The sequence below is a fragment of the Oryctolagus cuniculus genome, chromosome 5, assembly GCF_964237555.1.
Source record: "Oryctolagus cuniculus chromosome 5, mOryCun1.1, whole genome shotgun sequence".
In the NCBI taxonomy this organism is placed as follows: domain Eukaryota; kingdom Metazoa; phylum Chordata; class Mammalia; order Lagomorpha; family Leporidae; genus Oryctolagus; species Oryctolagus cuniculus.
This window is the reverse complement of record NC_091436.1, coordinates 123,936,359-123,955,608: the sequence shown is the minus strand read 5'-3', so window position 1 is coordinate 123,955,608 and position 19,250 is coordinate 123,936,359. Positions and strand designations below refer to the sequence as shown.

General features: G+C 44.0%; 1 protein-coding gene across 4 annotated transcripts in view; it reads right to left on the bottom strand.

Moving 5' to 3' along the window:
- The window catches only part of RCAN2 (regulator of calcineurin 2), a 307,939-nt gene that overhangs the window by 28,678 nt on the left and 260,011 nt on the right, over positions 1-19,250 (bottom strand). For all 4 annotated transcript variants that reach the window (XM_051855661.2, XM_070074028.1, XM_070074029.1 and 1 more), the window contains 2 exons: positions 4,916-5,089; positions 3,150-3,321 (listed from right to left, as the gene is read on the bottom strand). In XM_051855661.2, the coding sequence (XP_051711621.1) occupies positions 3,150-3,321; positions 4,916-5,089 (346 nt within the window). The remainder of the gene's footprint in view (positions 1-3,149; positions 3,322-4,915; positions 5,090-19,250) is intronic.

Genomic DNA, 19,250 nt, shown 5'->3' with positions numbered 1-19,250 from the left:
CTCCCTTATTATATTGCTTCTTTCATGAATCCTTCTTAGACACCTTGATTCTCACAAAGGCTCTGTGAGGATGACCCAAAAGGCCATTTTTTTAAGAAATAATTTATTTGTGAGAGAAGGTGGGAGAGAGGAGATAGACTCTCAACTTTTGGTTCATTCCCCAAATATCCACAACGGCCAGGCCAAGAGCCAGAAACTCAATCCAGGCCTCCCCTGTGGCTGGTTGGGACCCAACTACTTGAGCCAGCACCTGCTGCCTCCAGAGTGTGTGTCAGAAAGAAGCTAGAGTTATGAGCAGAGCTGGGACTTGAGCCCAGACACTCAGATGTAAGATGTGGGCATCTCAAGAGGTGCCTTAACTGCTTATGCTGAATACCCACTGAATACCCCTGAAGGTGGTGGGTATTCAGGCCTTGGGTGGCAGGTCCAGAAGCTCAGTGACTTGAGCAGCTTGACATAAGATTGCTCTAATTTAACTTTAGGCCACATATGTGGCAGCCAGCAGTTCTCCTGCAGGGAGTACTGATTAATCAAATCTCTAATCAGATCTCTAACTTCAACAACCTATAGGGTGAGCAGCTCTCCCTGGGAATTTCTGTGCTTGAGCCCTAAAAGTCCTGCATTCCAGGGACCACTCAGTTCTGGAAAAACCCAGACAGTTAATTGGTCACTCTAATTCCCAGGGTTCTCAAAATGTCAGTGTATGTAAGAATGAACATGTGTGGTTACTGAAACTGCACATTTCCTGGGTGGATGATTCTGGGCCAGATGTTTTCCTGACCACACTAAGAAATACTGGTAGTGGGGCTGGTGTTCTGGTGCAGTGGGTTAAGCCACCAGTTGCAACACTGGTATCTCACTGGAGTGTCAGCTCAGATCCTAGCTGTTCTGCTTCTGATCCAGCTTCCTGATAATGTACCTAGAAGGGCAGCCAAAGATGTCCCAAGTACTTAGGTCCTGGCCACCCACAATGGCAGACTTATATAGAGTTGCTGGCTCTTGGCTTTGGTCTGTCCCACGTCTGGCTATTGCAGCCATTTGGGGGGTGAACTAGTGGATGGCAGATCTTTCTGTGTCTCCTCTCTTCTCTGTTGCTCTGCCTTTCAAATAAATAAAAAAGTTTCTACCAGTATTTCTTACTTCAAAGATTTAAGTTTATCATTCCTGGTATTTGGCACTTGGCTACCAGTGGCTCTTGAATTTATCTGTATATTAGAGTTAGCTAGGGGGTCAGTGTCATGTAGCAGTGGGTTAAGCCATGGCCTGCGGGGGAGTGCCAGTTTGAGCTCTGATTGCTCTGCTTCTGACCCAGCTCTTTGCTAAAGCACCTAGGAAAACAGGGAAAGATGGTTTAAATACTTGGGCCACTGCCACTCACAAGGCTGACCTAGATGGAATGCTAGGCTCCTGGCTTCAGGCTGGTCCAGCCCTGGCCATTGTGGCCATTTGGGAAATAAACCAGTGGATGGGAGATCTCTTTTCTCTCTCTCCTCCATCTCTATGTCATTCTGCATCTCAAATAAATATATAAATCTTAAAAAATAATTAACTAGGGAGCTTTTAAAAGGTAGATATTGGCTTTGTGGTTAAGACATGACATAGGATGCCAGTGTCCCTTATTAGAGTGGCTGGGTTCAATTCTCTGCTCTGCCCCTGATTTCAGCTCCTTGTTAATATGCACCCTGAGAGGCAGTAGGTGATGGTTCAAGTGGTTGGGTTCCTGCTACCCATGTAGGATAGCTGGACTGAGTTCTCAGCTTCTAGCTTTGACCCAGCTGTTCCCAGAATTTGGGGAGTGAACCTGCAGTTGGGAGATTGTGTGTGTACAGAACCTGATATGTGGACTTGATCTCAGATCAAATAAATTAGAACCTCTAGGGTGGGGTCTGGACATGGGGATTATATTTTGAAAATTCTCTCCCACCCAAGAGAACCACCAGGACACAAAGCAGACATAATCCATGGCGCTAAAAACCTTGGTAACTGCTTGTTTTTGTGCCCCTCCCCCAATTTCCCCTACTTCCTCTCCTGATATAAAATGGGAAAAATGCTTTACAGTGTAAGACAGCATCATCTAAAGAAATTGAAAACAATAAGCCTTCTGGACATTGGGACAAGTGCCTAAAGTGATACTTTCAAGAATGTTAACATGGGGCTAGTGCTGTGGTGTAGCAGGTTAAGCCACTGTCTGCAGTGCTATCATCCCATATGGGCACTGGTTTGAGTCCCAGCTGCTCCATTCCAATACAGCTCCCTGCTGATGTGCCTGGGAAAGCAGTAGAGGATGGCCCAAGAGCTTGGACCCCTCCATCGATGTGGGAAATGCGGATGAAGGTCCTGGCTCCTGCCTTCAGTCTGGCTCAGCCCTGGCCATTGTGGCCATTTGCGAAGTGAACTAGCAGATAGAAGACTCCTCTCTCTGCCTTTGCCTCTTTCCCTCTCTATAACTCCACCTTTCAAATAAATAAATCAATCTTAAAAAAAAATGTTAACTCTAGCTTTAGCTATAATAGTAAAAGCCTGGAACCTATCCAAGTGTCCACCCACAGGACACTGGGCAAAGTGTCAGTCGATTTCTCTATTGGGGTTACCACACTGCCTTGAGAGGAGTGAACCAGAGCTATGTAAGCCAAAATCAGGAAAGGACCATATTTCCCTAAAGCTAGAGGCTCCTGGGTTTAACTACTTGAATTTGCAGGCTGACTTCACTTTGACAGATGGTCCAGTAGCAGAGGATTCCTGGCTGTGACCTTACACCCCTGGCAACAAGAAATCTGGACTGTGCAGCAATGAAGTGTTCTGCTGGCAGGTAGGACTCACTTTGCCTATCCTAAGGAAACAACTTCCTTGTGGTATAGCACTCTTGTAAGAATTAGACAGTGTTGTCACATCTGAATTTCTGCTCTGTAGTTCAGAAGCTGCAAGCACTGACAGAATCTTTGCGCAGGACCCTGGATTGCTTTTAAAGAGGTGCAAAGTCTGATGCTGCATTCTCAACATCATTGCCTTTCATTGTCCTCACAGAGCAACAAATCCATCAGAAACGCAGATGTTACCATGAGCCCAGGATTTCAAGCTTGTTAATCTTGTCTGGCTTTTCTAGGTGGCTGACAGATGTTTACTTTCTAAAAAAGAGCTTGGGAGCTTACCTGGTCCTAGTTTGGCCACAGCATACAGAAGGTCGTAATTGAGGACAGGGGTGGCATCACTGATGGGCTGCCAGCCGACAGGAGGAGATGAAGGGGGTGAGATGAGAAACTGTTTGGCAGGCTGCGGGGGAGCCAGGTGCAGCTTGTCTCCATCTGTCTCTGGAGTCTGAACCTTTCAAACAGAGTAGGCATGGAGACATTTAGTATGGTTTCAGATGCCTCATAAGACATGGAGTTTCATCCTCAGCCTGTGACAGATGAACCAATGGACTAGACCATCATAATAGTTACTACTCATACCATGTGCCTAATTGTCTCATTGAATCCTTAAGGTGGTGGAGCTCAACCATTAGCATGTCTCAGAATTATCTGGAAGGCTCACCCACAGATCAGTGTGTCCTACTCCCAGCATTCCTGATTCAGGGAGACTGGGGATTCGCAATTCTGATGAGTTCTCAGTGATGCTGCTGTTGCTGGTCCACTGCCTCACCACAAATCTCCCTCTTGCCTGCTTGCCCTATTAGGGGTAAAATTCACATCACACCAACCATTTTAACAATTCACTGGCATTTAGCACAATCCCAGGGGTGCGCAACTACAACCTTTATCCAAATCAAGTCATTTTCAGCACTTGCAAAGGAAACTCCTTACCCATTGAACAGCTACTGCCATTCCCACCTCCCACTAGCCCCTGGTAACCACTAAGTTGCTTTCTGTCTAAATTTACCTATCTTGTGTATTTCATGCAAATGGAATCATACGCTGTAGCAACTATTAGTATTTTATTCCTTTTTAAGACTGAATAATATTATTCATATGGATATATTACATAACAAGTGGCTTATCTACTCATTTGTGGATAGACATTTGGGTTGTTTTACCTTTTGTGTACCGTCAAACTTATTCTGTGAACATGAGTATGCATGTATTTGTTTGAGTACCTATTTTCAATACTTAGCAGAATTGTTGGGTTAGATAATGAGTCGGTCAGAGTTTTGCTTTTTAAGGAATAAACTGAGGTTTTAATGCACGAGGAAACTGAACTTTGTCCAAGTCACACAAATTATCAGCAGTGGCAGGATTTGAACTTGGGTTTGAGGTGATGGTTTGTGTTCTTTGCCCTATGGCATCTCTATGGGTTGAACTCATGCTTTCAGATGATGTGAGAGATGGATCAGAGATCTAGTGGTGAGGCGAGGCTCTGATGGAACGTTGTAGATTGTCCCTTGCTGTGAATCTCATGGGCATCGCCAAGAACTACCTATCCCTTACTGGAATAGCCAGGATTTATTTTTGCTGAAACAAAACACGAAATTAATTTCCATATGTCTGTTGCCTTTTCTCATGGACAGAAATCATTGGAAAGGTTATGTAGTCCACTAAAATTACCATCTAGGTTTTAATTATAACTGTGAAAGGAAGCTTATGGGTAGTGTGATTAGGTTTTAGTATACAGTAATTCACTTAATCCTTCCAGCAATGTCTGGAGGGTTTATCTCCTCATCATGCCCACTGTAACTGATGAGAAAATAGCCCCTGCGTGGTCCTGTAACTTGCCTTGGTTAAAGCCCAGGTTGTCACTGCTCAGAGACTGCTTCCTAAAGCACCAAGCTGTCCCTTTCTGAGGCTCATGATATAGGTTCATTTGTCAGTGAACTAATTATAGACCACAAGCCAGTCTGAAAGTAGACAGTCTCCTTTTACATTTTTTAGGCGACAAAGAATAATGGAGGATGAACAATAACTTTGGTGAAGAATTATCTTACCTGTGCAAAATAGAGTTTTAATTTTTTCCCTCTGAACTGGGTCTCATGAAGCTCTATCCTGGCCCGTGCTGCTGATTTAGGGTTGCTGAAATTTATTCGGACTCGTCTGAAGCTCTTAAACAGCTGGAAGGTCACGCAGTCATCATAAGCCTGGAACAGCCCCTCAAACTTCTCCTGATAAAGACAAACACAAGCCAACATTCATGGTCAAATGTTTTATAGGATGCCAGGCCTGATAGAAACAGCCTATGTATTTAGGCATTTGTTTTTAATAGATAAAACCCTGGTGCTATATTTGTCACGTCTTGGTCTGCTGCCAGGTTCTAACCATGCCTGTGGATTCACTCAAAGAACTCATAACCTCAGTCCAGGAATCTGTAGTTGACTAGTGAATAGGGTTGAAAGTGCAGGTAGCTCATTGAGAAAATCGCACAACACACCGAGTACCTGTGTGTATGTGTGTTTTCTCTGGGGAGAGGGATCAGAGCCCATCATCAGGTTCTCAAGGAGCCCATCTTCTCCAAAATATCAGAGCTACTGAGTAAAGCATGTGGTAAATATTATTAGCAGTTCCCAAACTTGGGGGCACTTTCCTGCCTGCAGATACAGAATCCCACTGGCACCGAGGCCATTGGTCCTGATCCACGAAACACGAGCATCAGGCAGGAAAGGGCTCTTGAGTAATTTTTTTCAGCCTCTTTCTCTGAGTGGCCATATATCCCAGATAATCCAGCTGTCAAAACCCAGATTCTCCTTGCCTTTGGCCCGGATTGGCCATTACAGTAGAAAGAGCTTTCTCCTTGCCTCTACCCCATTCTTTAGCCAAGTTTCCCTTGAAAACAGTCCTCTATTACATTAACACACTGAGATTTGGTGATTATTTTATTCCTGCAACACAGCCAATCCCATGAAAATACAAAACAATCACAACTTCCATCCAATAAAATATTTCAGATTTAGTAAATGCTCACTTTGTACATGGATGGTCACTCTTTAGGCTGTACTAGGATCCACAGATGAATATCATATTATTTCAACCCTCAGTGAACTAACAATCTAACATGACAGACACAACAAAAGAACACCCAGAAGGCATAAAGGGAAAATGAGAGAATCAAGAAATATGTCTATTAACACCATCTGTCTTGCTTCTCTTTGCCTTGAGGAAAAAATCCTTATGGGCCTAATGTTGTCGCAAAGTGGGCTAAACCATTGTTATGACTTAGGCATCCTCTATTGGAGTACCAGTTCAAGTCCTGGCTGCTCCACTTCTGATCAAGCTTCCTATTTACACACTCAGGAAAGCATTAGATGGTGACCTAAGTATTGGGTCCCTGATACCCACCTGAGAGACCAGGATAGAGTTCCTGGCTCCTAGCTTCAGCCTGGCCCAGCCCTGACTATTGCAGACATTTGGAGAAGGAATCTACAGATGGAAGATCTCTCTTCCTCTTCCCCTCTCTCTCACTCTGCCTTTAAAATAAAATCTTTAAAAAAATCCTTATAAGAAAACCAGTTCATGTTAAGCTTTTGTGTATTATTAATGAAGAAAATGCCACTAAGGAAATAAGTTCTATTTAAAAAAAAATTCTTTTACCAGTAAGAAATATTTTGTCACAAGGGTCCAAGTGGGACTGGAGATGCATGAAATGCTAACACTAAGATTTCACAGAATCTGATCTTGAAATCAGCCTTAGAGATGATGAAGTCGACTTTCCCCCTCAACTACCCTATAGCATTTTATGAATCAGGACTCTAAAGTATGAAGCAATAAGGACCCAACCGTGGATATGTGGACAATCAGTGGCAGAGCCACGATCAGACCACAGCCCTTGTGGCCCTCACTTCAGAGACCTTCCAACTATGTGAAAAATTTACACTGATAGCTTGACAGGAAGAGATTGGTAGCAGTAAACTGACTCAAGACTGAAAGGTCACACATTATAAGAATCAGCCTGGTGATGTGGGCTTGTGGGAAGAGCCACTCAGGTGTCAGGGAGGGGTGGACTGCCTGCCTGTCGGGCATCTAGAGGGATTTGGCTCAAGTTCTCGATCCTCATGTCCCTGCCTACATCCTTCCAAACCCTGCTGCCCATTTCTGAGAACAACTCTGGCTCTGGCCTTCTGTATTCTCTGTCATTTGTGGCTCCTGTGCCTGCACATTCTTTCTCTTGTATACCATTAAATCTAGTCCAACGACCTCAAATAATGTATCCAAAGCCTTTGTTTTGTTTCAGGAACCTTATTAATGGAGCTTTGAGGGAGGTTCTTTTTCCCCTTTTCAGGCTCTGTTCTTATTCCCCTCTCCCTATCAAGAGCAAAACAAGACTCCTTCCTTGTTTTATGCAGGGTAACTTTTTCTCCCATTTCTAAAGCTTGGGATCAGCCAACTCCCAGCCCTGAGGCTTCAGCTACCACTCCAAGGGGGCTCATTATGGGATTCTTTCCCAACAAGGCTGTGTTTTCCCCCAGTAATAAAATGTTTTCTGTCTCTTCACAGTGAGAGGACGCTGAGCTGGTCTAATTGCAGCTCGTGGTTTGATTCATTCAGGGGCGTGTTCAGGAAGGGCAGGCATAAAGAGACTAAGAGCTTTTGTTTCTGGGTAAAGGATGATATTCCTTAGGACAACATCCTGGTGTGCCCACTGCAGCTGTAATGTTTTCCCAGTTTCAGTTTGGGAGTCTCACCTTAATGCTACTCCAAGGCCTGAGCATGGGCAGGTAAGGCCAGCTTTGAAGAAGAGGTGCACTTTTCATTTTATGTTTCTTTTATCTGCCTCACATCTCACTTTATCAGAGTTGTGGGGCTCCAGAGTCTGGATCAAGAGAAAGGAATCAAGAAGTCTACATTTTAACATAGGCATTGTGGATGCCATCAGCCCATTTCAGAGTGATGGTTTGTGTTCTGCCACCTCCACCTCTGATTCAGCTTCCTGCTAGCACATCCTTGGAGACAGCAGATGATGACTCAAGTACTTTGGGTCTCATAATCCAATTTGGAGATCCAGATGGAGCTCTGTGCTCCTGGATTCAGCCTGGCCCAGCTCGGGCTGTTGTGGGCATTTGGGGAGTGAGTGAACCAGTGGACGGAATATTTTGATTCACTAATTTCTCTCTCCTCTCCTTCCTCTTCCTCTCTCTTATACACCCTTCTCCATCACCCTCCCCACCCCCATCACTCTGTCTTTCAAGTAGATGAAACTAAATGAATATTAAGAAAAGTCCAGGTTTTAGGCTTTGGGGAAGGGTCACAGTAAACGGCCTAGGTTCTGCCTCCCTTGGGAATGCTGGCAGGCAGCAATAGCTGATTACAATTGTCTTCTCCACTTGTGCTGAAAAAAGAGCTCTGGGCCCCTACAACCATCAAGCTGAAGTTGGCCATTGACATAAACCTCTTTCATATCCCTTGTTTGGAGCATAAGCCAACAAGAAAAAGAGCTCTTGCCTCAAATCAAGGGTACAGCCCAGAACTTGGAGGCTTAGATTTTCACTGGCCTGGCACTTAAAGTTTACAATGATAATAATAACAAACAGCTGGTATTTACTTGGCATGTCCTCTCTGTACAGTTCTTTTGGGAACTTGCAATTACAGTGAGTGACAGCTGGCCAAGAACTGGGGACTTATTGGCCATCTATATTTTTGTTTCCATTAGTCACATTACAAACATTTCATCTGCTGAGGACACAGGATACCAGGCCCAACTGGTTAGAGGCAGGAAGAGCTCATCAGATGTATTCGTAGGCAAAACACTGATATGGAAAGAGGGAGTTTCAGGGATAGCAAAAAGATTTGTGTCACTGGGCAGTGCCACCTGCCATCACGGCACATGTACAGTGCTGATGCCCAGGTTCCCAAAAGGCACACAGTGACATTTTGTTGTCCTCAGGCCGTTAGTTTTCTCCAGTTTGCTAACCCACCAATCCAAGAAATTCCCCATTTCCTCATTAGTTCACTTTCTGGGTAGGCTCTGGTTTGAATAAAGTTCTATAAGAGCAATCTTAAGTTCTTTGGCCTCAGGACATTTTTATACTCATAAAAATTACTGAGAATCCTAAAGAACTTTTGTAGTACAATGAACATTGATAGCTAAAACCCACATTAGCAAATCAAACTATTTTAATGAAAAAAAAAAAGTGACTTTTTTTCCAAAACAAAGATGTAGTGAGAAGACTGGCATTGTCTCACATTTTGGCTAGTCTCTTTAATTTCTGACTTCATAGAAGACGCCTGGAATCTTCTACTCCTGCTTCCGCATTCAATCTGCTGCACTATATTTTTGAGCAAAGGATACAAAACTGGCCACATCCAAATATGTAGCAGTGTGTTACTAGCCTTTCAAATAATTATGAATGTTGGGGCCACTGCTGTGATACAGCAGGTTAAGCCGCCTTTTGCAGTGTCAGCATCCAAAATGGGTGCCAGTTTGAGTCCTGGCTGCTCCACTTACAGTCCAGCTCCCTGCTAATGCACCTGGGAAAGTAGCAGCAGATGGCCAAAGTACCTGGGCCCCTGCACCCACATGAAGAAGCTCCTGGCTTCAGCCTGGCCTAGTCCTAGCTGTTGGGGCCATACGGGGAATGAACCAGTAGATAGAAGATCTTTGTTTCTATAACTCTGACTTTCAAATAAATAAATCTTTAAAAATAATTATGAATGTTCTTCCTTGATACTTTAAAAAACTTGTTGAATTTTGATAAAGTGTATTGCAACATTGAATTTGAAGCCATAATCAAATAACAGTTTATTTGATTACATTAAATCCATTTATATATTTTGTGCTTTGAGTTGATTTTTTACTCATATGTGATTTTGTAATAGTGTGCATTGATCATTTTGAAAAAAAAAAAAATGGGTCTCTGAGTTATACAGCCTTTCCAAACTGGCCAATTCCATTGCACAATATTTTAAAAAAAATCATGCTTAGTACTATTGCCATCTTACCAAAAAGTCTTTTAGATATTGTACAGTTGCCAAAAGCCCATTAGTGGATTCAAGTTTTCCAAAATTCTAATATTTTGCTTGAAAGCCCATTCTTTATCATGAACAAACACTGCCAGCTATTTTCATAGCGGTAACAGATCTACCCCATTCATGCCGGAGAAAACACCTGCCTAAAACCTAGGTGTGCATAACCACAGTTTGCATGTCCATTGTTCTTTCAAGTCAAAATGATGTTCCATGAGAAAAAGAAGTGCCTCAGCTGTTGAAGTTTCTGAGTCAAATGTTGTGTTTAGGCCCAACTGCCAATGTACAGCCCCCCCATTTTGCTATTCATAATATTAAAAATGCTTGTGCAGCCGGCGCCGCGGCTCACTAGGCTAATCCTCTGCCTTGCGGCACCGGCACACCGGGTTCTAGTCCAGGTTGGGGCACCGGATTCTGTCCCGGTTGCCCCTCTTCCAGGCCAGCTCTCTGCTGTGGCCCGGAAAGGCAGTGGAGGATGGCCCAAGTGACTGGGACCTGCACCCCATGGGAGACCAGGATAAGTACCTGGCTCCTGCCATCGGATCAGCGCGGTGCGCCAGCCGCAGCGACCAGCAGCGGCGGCCATTGGAGGGTGAACCAACGGCAAAGGAAGACCTTTCTCTTTCTGTCTCTCTTTCTCACTGTGCACTCTGCCTGTCCAAAAAAAAAAAAAAAAAAATGCATGTGCTCAAGAATAGTTTATAAAATTAATAACTTTTACTGCTCTACCAAGAACATTCTTAGTAAAAATGTGATTTCCTTTCTTATTTTTCCTTTTATTTTTAACCAAATGTGTAGCTGTGAAGAATGCCACTGCACTGATTCCTACTAAAGTTTCAGCAGTCTTAACCATCATTGCTTTTCTATAATAGGTGTAGACATCAACACAGTTGAAAAAGCAAATGAGTTCTTAGTATTGTCATGCAAATAGGTTTGATTTCATGGGAAATGATCTTTGGAACCCCTAAGTATCTATAAACCACACTTTGAAAATGGCTATAATATAGAAACTCAGAACAAGTAGGGACTCAGTTGTCTTGGGGGCAAAGACATGAGGTCTAGTGAGAACCTTAAGGATACCACCTAACAGAGAGGAGCTACCACTCAAGGAAATGCGAGGAAAGTGGTACTGAATGCAGCAGGGAGGCCAAATGGAATGAAGATGGGCACGCCTTGGTCTTGGCAAACCTTAAGGATACCACCTAACAGAGAGGAGCTACCACTCAAGGAAATGTGAGGACAGTGGTACTGAATGCAGCAGGGAGGCCAAATGGAATGAAGATGGGCACGCCTTGGTCTTGGCAAACCTTAAGGATACCACCTAACAGAGAGGAGCTACCACTCAAGGAAATGTGAGGACAGTGGTACTGAATGCATCAGGGAGGCCAAATGGAATGAAGATGGGCACACCTTGGTCTTGGCAAACGTGAGAATGTTGCTGATCTCACTGAGTGCTGCCTGAACCCAGGTGGAGGTGAATAAAAAATATTATAGGTTGAGAAGTAGATGGCAGGGAAAAAGTTGGAGAAAGAAAACTTGGCAATGAAAAAGAAAGATGGAATGATAACCACACAGGAAGTCTGGGTCACAAGGAGAGTTTTAGTAGTGTGGGAAGACACATATTGGTTGAAGAAATAAAACTATTGCAGGGTGAGAAGAGACAGGCAAGAGGTAATAGTTGGTGTGGTGGTGATTTATTCCTGGGAGGGAGGAGGTGACAAGGTAAGGATAGCTGAGTTTGGAAGTGCAGCAAGCCCAACTAAAAATGGCCCTTTTTTCTAGAATGAAGTTCAAAGTGAAGTCTTCCATCTGAGTGGGGAAATGAAGGGGGTTTGGGGGCTAGAGGAGCATGAAGAAGATTTAAGACAGCCACAGTGGTGAAGAGAGTCAATGGGAGGGGGGGTGTTGAGATAAATGACAGTGCTATGCAGTGAACTGGGTCCCCCAAAAATATAGACATTGAATTCCTAATCCTCAGTACCTCAGAATGTGACCTTATTTGGAAATAGGATATTTGTAGATGTAATTAGTTAAGATGAGATCATGCTGCAGTGAGGTGGGACTCAAATCCAATATGGCTTATGTCATTATAAGAAAACCTCTGCAGGGGAGCTGGCACCTGCAGTGCTGGTATCCCATATGGGTGCTGGTTTGTGTCCCAGCTGTTCCATTTCCAATCCAGCTCCCTACTGATTATGCCTGGAAGGCAGCAGAAGATGGTCCAAGTGCTTGGGCCCCTGCGCCGATGAGGGAGACCCAGAGGAAGCTCCTGAATCTTGGCTTTTCATCGGCCATTTGGTGAATGAACCAGCAGATGAGATTTTCTCTCTCTCTCTCCCTCACCCATAAATAAATAAATAAATAAATAAATCGGAGGCAGAGATCTTCTATCTGCTGGCTCACACCCCAATTGACCAAATGGCCAGAGCTGTACCGATCTGAATCCAGGAGCCCAGAGCTGCCTCCAAGTCTCCCACATGGGTGCAGGGGCCCAAGGACCCAGGCCATCCCCCACTGCCCGCCTAGCCCACAGCAGAGAGCTAGATCAGAAATGGAACAGCCAGGGACCAGAATGGGTATCTACACAGGATGCTGGCAGCACAGGCAGTGGTCCTACCCACCACACCACAGTGCTGGCTTCTAAATAAATATTTAGAAAATATCTGTGAGAAAACACACATAGGGAGAGTAGCATATAGCAACAGAAGACTGGGGTGATGCATCTGTAAGCCCAGAAACTGCCAAATACTGCCAGCAGACCACCAGAAGTTAGGCAGAGGCCAGGTAAGAGTCTCCTATGGGCTTCAGAGAGAGCATGGTTCTGCCTGCACCTTGATTTTTGACTTCTGTTCTCCAAAATCGTGGAACAATAAACTTCTGTTGTTTGAAGCCACTGAGTGGGGTTTTGTTACAATAGTCCTAAGAAATAACAGACACACAGTATTAAGGAACCAATTGAATTTGAGAATTATACACTTTCAGTAGAGTCAGATGACATAATTATGCCATTTTACACACCAGGAGAGCAAGACATGCACATCTGGGTCATTCTATGGTGGTGTGTTCAAGACAGGTGTGTGTGTGTGTGTGTGTGAGAGAGAGAGAGAGAGAGAGAGGGAGGGAGAGGGAGAGAGAAAGAGAAACAGGAATAAGGATGAAGGAATAGTTGAAAGGTCTGGCAAGTGGGGAATCACCATCATCAACTATGAGAGCTGCTGAGTGAAGAAGCAGGCAGCAGAGTCACATGAGCCTGGAAGAATGTGGAGAGGGGGGTTTGAGTGTCTTGCTGAGCAAGAAGAGTAAGTTTAGTGCGAGATGTAGAAGGGTAAAACAATGTGGACCCAAAAGGGAAATTTCTGTTCAAGGTTTCATAAGTTTTCGGCATTAGGTGCTCCAAGATCCAACATTAGTCACGGAGCTTGATGTATGATGAGTTGATGATGGGAGCAGAGATCAAAGAATAGTGAGGCCAGAGGAAGGGATGGTCACCACCTGGGGATGATGAACTGAAACAGAGGGCATGTCAGGAGATGAACCACACAAGAAATCTGGAAGAGTGGCCTGGAGATCAGGCATGTGGTGAGCAGATGGAGGAAGGACAGAGCAACTTGGGTGAACAGGCTTCAGAGAAAAGTTTATCTACAGAAAGTGATGGAACAGCAGTCTAGAAGCATTAGCAAGGGACTTCTGCAGCCTCAAATCCTGGATTTGAGATGAGGGGAACTGGCAATTGCTAGGGAATAAGCATTGCCAAGAGCAATTCAGGATTCAGTAAGGAGCAATTATACAGTTCAAGTACTCCTTGACTTAGAATTGGGTACATGTCATACGTTGAGAACACTAAGTGGAAAATGCATTGGACTCACCCAATTCACTGACCATCCCAGCTTAGCAACATAGTACACTCCTCATGATCTGGGACTGACTGGGAGCTGCCATGACCAACATCATGAGAGAGCATACACACCACTAGTCTGGGAAGAGGCCACCATTCAAAGCTTGAAAGTTGAGTTCTGGGATACAGATTGCTCTGACACCATCATACAGCTGAAAAATCCTAAGTCACGCCATGATAAGTCAGAAGCTGGAATTGTTTTAGAACACAAGTTGTACTCTGGAACAATTACCAAGGAGCTCCAGAGAAGAAATTGGGAGAGGTTAGACAAAGATTTGGCAGGAAAAGCATGGACCAGGGCTGAAGAGTGGGACTGGATGACAGGAACATAGCAAAGGGCATTGTGTGAATGGAGGGCACCCAAGAAACCAGCACCCTTAGGGGTAGATAAGATACAGGTAACAAGGGAAACCAGAAAGGCAGAGCAGAGCCAGGTAATGGTGACCTAGGGGGACAGGTGGTCAGATCACACACAGCTGGGCTGGTTGTTATCCAGGAGTAATGTGATTCTTTACCTTCATCATTTTTTCTGAGTTTTATCATTTATATAGCAAGGACTACAAAATATATACAATGACACTTTTGAAATTTGTAAAATTGTGAAATGGCTGTTTATTAAGAACACTGATCCAAGCCTAACTCATGCCGTATTTAAAATAATTGCATAATTATATAAAATATGAACACTTTTGTATTTATAATTTTTTACATTTTGGTGTATTTCCTTTTCTTGAGTGGTTTGGGAAGAATTAGAGACATATACTTTATTTGGAGATGCAACTAGAATTTCCTTTAAGTCCTCTCACTTTATTTCTGCTATCATTTATTATTTGTGCTTCATATTTTAGAAAGACTCAGACATGGTTAATCAAGATATATGGGCAAAGTAACATTGAATAGAACAAAAGGGAAAAAGAGGGTACACATATAAATGAGAGGGAAGAAAGTGTTCAGAAATGTCAAAACACTTCTCAGGGTTTTTTTTAAAAAAGATTTTATTTATTATTTGAGAGGTGGAGTTACAGACAGTGAGGGAGAGACAGAGAGAAAGGTCTTCCATATGTTGGTTCACTCCCCAAATGGCCGCAATGGCTGGAGCTGTGCCAATCTGAAGCCAGGAGCCAGGAGCTTATTCCAGGTCTCCCACATGGGTGCAGGGGCCCAAAGACTTGGGCCATCTTCTACTGCTTTCCTAGGCCATAGCAGAGAGCTGGATTGGAAGTGGAGTAGCTGGGACATGAACCAGTGCCCATATGGGATGCCGGCACCAAAGGCAGAGGATTAACCTACTGTGACATGGCATTGTCCCTCTTAGGGTCTTAAACATTGACTATGGTTGAAAAATTTTGCCTATTCTTTCTCAAAACTAACAAGATTAAGTAACTACCATCAGTTATGCAATTTACAGTGTCTCTAGCGTAAAGATGAGTCTGATCTATCACCAGGCAGACATGTCTGTTCAGGGACCTCATAAAGAAGGTGGCGTGACAGGGAGAGCACCGTGCTCAGCAGGCACAGAACACAAGCCAGGCAGCAGATGATCTGCTACGGGTCCCCTTCAAACTGTAAGCAAGTGCGATCTTTGAAATCAATAGCCTCTCACAGCATCCCGCAGAAGTGCTCAATCGATTCCATTTAGTCAGTTGATGCAAAGCCCCAAAGTGTTTTATAAAATATTAGACAATTAAAATACTACCCTCCATTTAACGCTCAGCAAGACAAGTGGCAGGTAACAATAACTTCTTGTATTATCTCAGGGCATCCTGGGCAAGCCCCTTGAGGAGAGGTTAGAATTCTTATCCTGGAATGACCCAGGAAGCAACTAGAAGCCAGAGGTGAATCACCTACACACAGTTACCTGCTTTGCACAATCAAAACTATTAAGCTTAATGATTTGCACTAATTAAGTGTTATTGAGAATATACAAAGACATGAGAAGTCCCCAGAATGAGAACAAGGACAGCAGCCTTCCTTGTCAACCCAAAAGCACAGTTTCATCCTTGATGCAACATCTGCTATAGAGGTCCAAGGTGCCTATTTGTGCATTCTACATGGCTCCACATGCTTTTATGTATCATTCAATTTTCACACTTATGATCCCTGTGGATATCAATTATCTTAATAAGAAATTCAGCTTGTCTCAAAATCACAAAGCTCTCATCTGCCAGATAATACCTCCCAGCACCTGCTGAAAAGTGAAACAGTTCACTTAGGTTTATCACCTTTTCTTGGACAGCATTGACAAGTCATGTACAAATCCCACATTTAAGAATCATCCTGGATTTGATGGGCCTCACGGGAGGGCCTCCTCAGATTATAAACCTTTCAAAATACAGACTCCTTGTGGAAAAGCAATAACCCATTTCCTTAGGGGGCTACTCTCAGGATTTCCACAGCCTGACAATCCCATATTAAATAATGCCTTGTTCCATTTGTGGTCCTGATAAAACGCCTACACAAATTAAAAAAAAAAATCCTTATGAAAAAGGGCATTGCAACCCTTCTTCACTGATAAAAGGAGAGTAGAGACTTCATATCATGACTGCTCAGACGAAAAACACTAGCAACACACAAAAGCCTTCTTCCTTCCTCTCTGGAGTTCCCGTAGGAGATAAAGATCTAAAACTTGACCCAAAATTCTGCAAGGAGCGGCTTTGTTCTGAAGCCTCATGGATTTACCATACGCTTCTCTCAGTACAGCACTCTATACAGTCTGGGTTCCATTCTATTCTTTTATTCCCAGAAGCAGCCTTAATGTTCACTGGGGCTGTGTACATTACTATGCAAGAGTACATTTTCTGTTCTCTATCATTAGAGAAATCTCCATTTCCCTCAGTCTAGTGACCCATCACCAGTGTATTTAGAACTGAGGGAGGGCAGGAAACTCAAGACAACAAATGAAAAATCCTCCACAAAGCTCCTCCCAAGCCTAAAAGAAGGTTCAGGGACTAGAATCATCTTCAGACAGGGGTGGATCCAAATATTATGAAAGCCAGTGCTTTTATAAATTGGAGATCCCCCTTGAAGTGAAATAATATCTAACCAGACACATATAAGTGGATTATTAAAATAATGAGAACAAAAGTATTTAATATTAAAGTTTGCAGAATTTACAAAAATGTCAAGACCACATGGACACACCTCTGGACCCTTATTCAGGTCTCTGAAGAGGCCAATGAGGGACCCTAAAGCATTTGAAGGTGCATTTGCTCCCCAGGAAATACAAATTACAGAGTGAGATCTATCCTGAGCCATTACAACCAGTCAGTAATTCAGGTCTCCTGAACAGCTAAACAAACACAGTGTTTCTATCACTGTATACTTTCTACACTCTCATACTACTCTACCTCTGGTGATCAAATTGTGGGATTCTCCTTCCCTGTTCCTCCTCCCCACCACCACCCACAATACCAAGCGATTCTCCACTGTGGGAGTCCTGCAGTTTAACTCAGTTCTGATACTGGTTACCTGGAGATGGTGTCAGATCCCACAGCTAACGGCTCGGTCTCACAGGCTGCCCGCACCTCAGATCCCAATGACAAGTCCAGGATTTCACCTGTCCTATGCCACAGGCTGTCATTTGGACTGAACCCTCCTCAGGTTCATCCACTTGCTAGAGTGACTCACAGGACTCAGGGAAACACTACTTACACATTTGCCCTTTCATTACAGGGGTAACTACTGAGCATCACATGGACGAGCCACATGGGCTGAGGTGTGCGAGAAGAGGCCAGAGCTTCCATGCCCCCTGGGGCACCCCTTCCCCAGCACCACACAGAAGCTCACCAAACCCTGCCCTGTTGTGTTTTTATGGAAATTATGTTACATACTCGCAACAGATTACAACTGGCCATTGGTGATCAACTTGAACTTCAGCTTCTCCCACCCTCCCAGAGGTCAGGTTTAGTTATAGGAAGTTCCTGCTTTCTAATCTACAGGACTGGTTGATTTCCTAAGCAACCAGTCTTCATCCTGAGGCTACCCAGGACCCCCAGAGATCCCTTTAATATACAAAAAGACACTCCCAATTCAGAGATTCCGAGGGTTCGAGGAGCAGTGTGCCACAAAGATGAAAATATATATTTCTTATTGTTATGTATAATAATAATTATTATATATTATATATCTACAATATCACCATCTCCATAGGTGACAGGATCATTTCCCTAAAATGTTTAATTCCTAGAATGAGAGCCAAGCAATTAGAATGCATGAAGTTTTGGTCAATGCATCATATTGCAGATGCCAAGTATGCCCCCTCAAAACGAGCTTGAGCTCATTTTGCAAGTACCCAAGATTGGGGTAGTGAGGGACTGAGGAAGAGGAGCAAGTAAGGAGGAACTTGTCCCAGCAGCTGTTCAATAAAGAAAGGGTAGATTCAGGTGAGTGGGCCACAAAAAGGAAGCTACAGGTGGCCCTGTGTGTGTGCCAAAAACACTGGGTTCCAGACATTTAGTGAGTATCCCCCCTTTGGAGTGTGGGGCCCTCCCCTCCCACCACCTGAATGCAGCGCTTGTTCTGGTGGGTTACCTGTCCCACCCAGACTGCCCAAGGGGTATGGATCCTGGCTACACCACACAAGATACCACGTTATGGGTGCCTGCACATTTTCTGCTTGCCTCATGACACTTGTAATTCTCCCAAACGGTCTCTGAGAAAATGCAGCGGTTAGCAGGGAGGAGCTCCCCAGCATGTGTAGGGTGGGAAGGAAGTTGGAACAGGCAAGCTGGAGAGGTGTGGCAGAGTCTGGACTTCTCTGTACGGTTCTAGCAATTTTTTATGCAAGAGAAGGATCTGACAATCCTTTCATCGCTGCCACATTTCACTTTATGTTACCCATGGCTGTCTTGGCTCAGGGCATTTCCTGACGGCTAATGACAGCTTGATCCTCCTTTGGGCCATCAACTCCTCTCGCCTGATCACTAATCTGCAAGCACACCGTGGCTGTCATCACTCCTGATTAGAAAGAGGCTCTGATTGTATGTGCATGATTAATGAAATGCACAGCCTTCTTACAGACAGGAATTATGGTTTAAATTCACTTAAATATTGATTTTTGTATTAGATATAAGCAATAAGAGGCAGTACAATCAGTAGCATGTTAATTAGACTCTAGAGCTTCTCTACCCAAATCAAATCCTGGCCCCAGTTGTACAACCTTAAAATTTCACCAACTAATGCCTCAGTTTCCTTATCTATAAGATGGGGTAGGTTAAGCGACTGCCTGCAACACCATCATCCCACATTGGAGGGATGGTTCAAGTCCTGGGTGCTCTGTTTCCTATCCAGCTCCCTGTCAATGTGCCTAGGAAAGCAGCAGCAGATGGTCCAAGTGCTTGGGCCCCTGCCACGCACATGGGAGATCCAGATGGAGTTCCAGGTTCGCAGCTTCAGCCTGGTCTGCCCAACCCTGGCCGTTGTGGCCATCTGGGGAGTGAACAAGCAGATGGAAGATCTCTTTTTCTGTCTCTTCC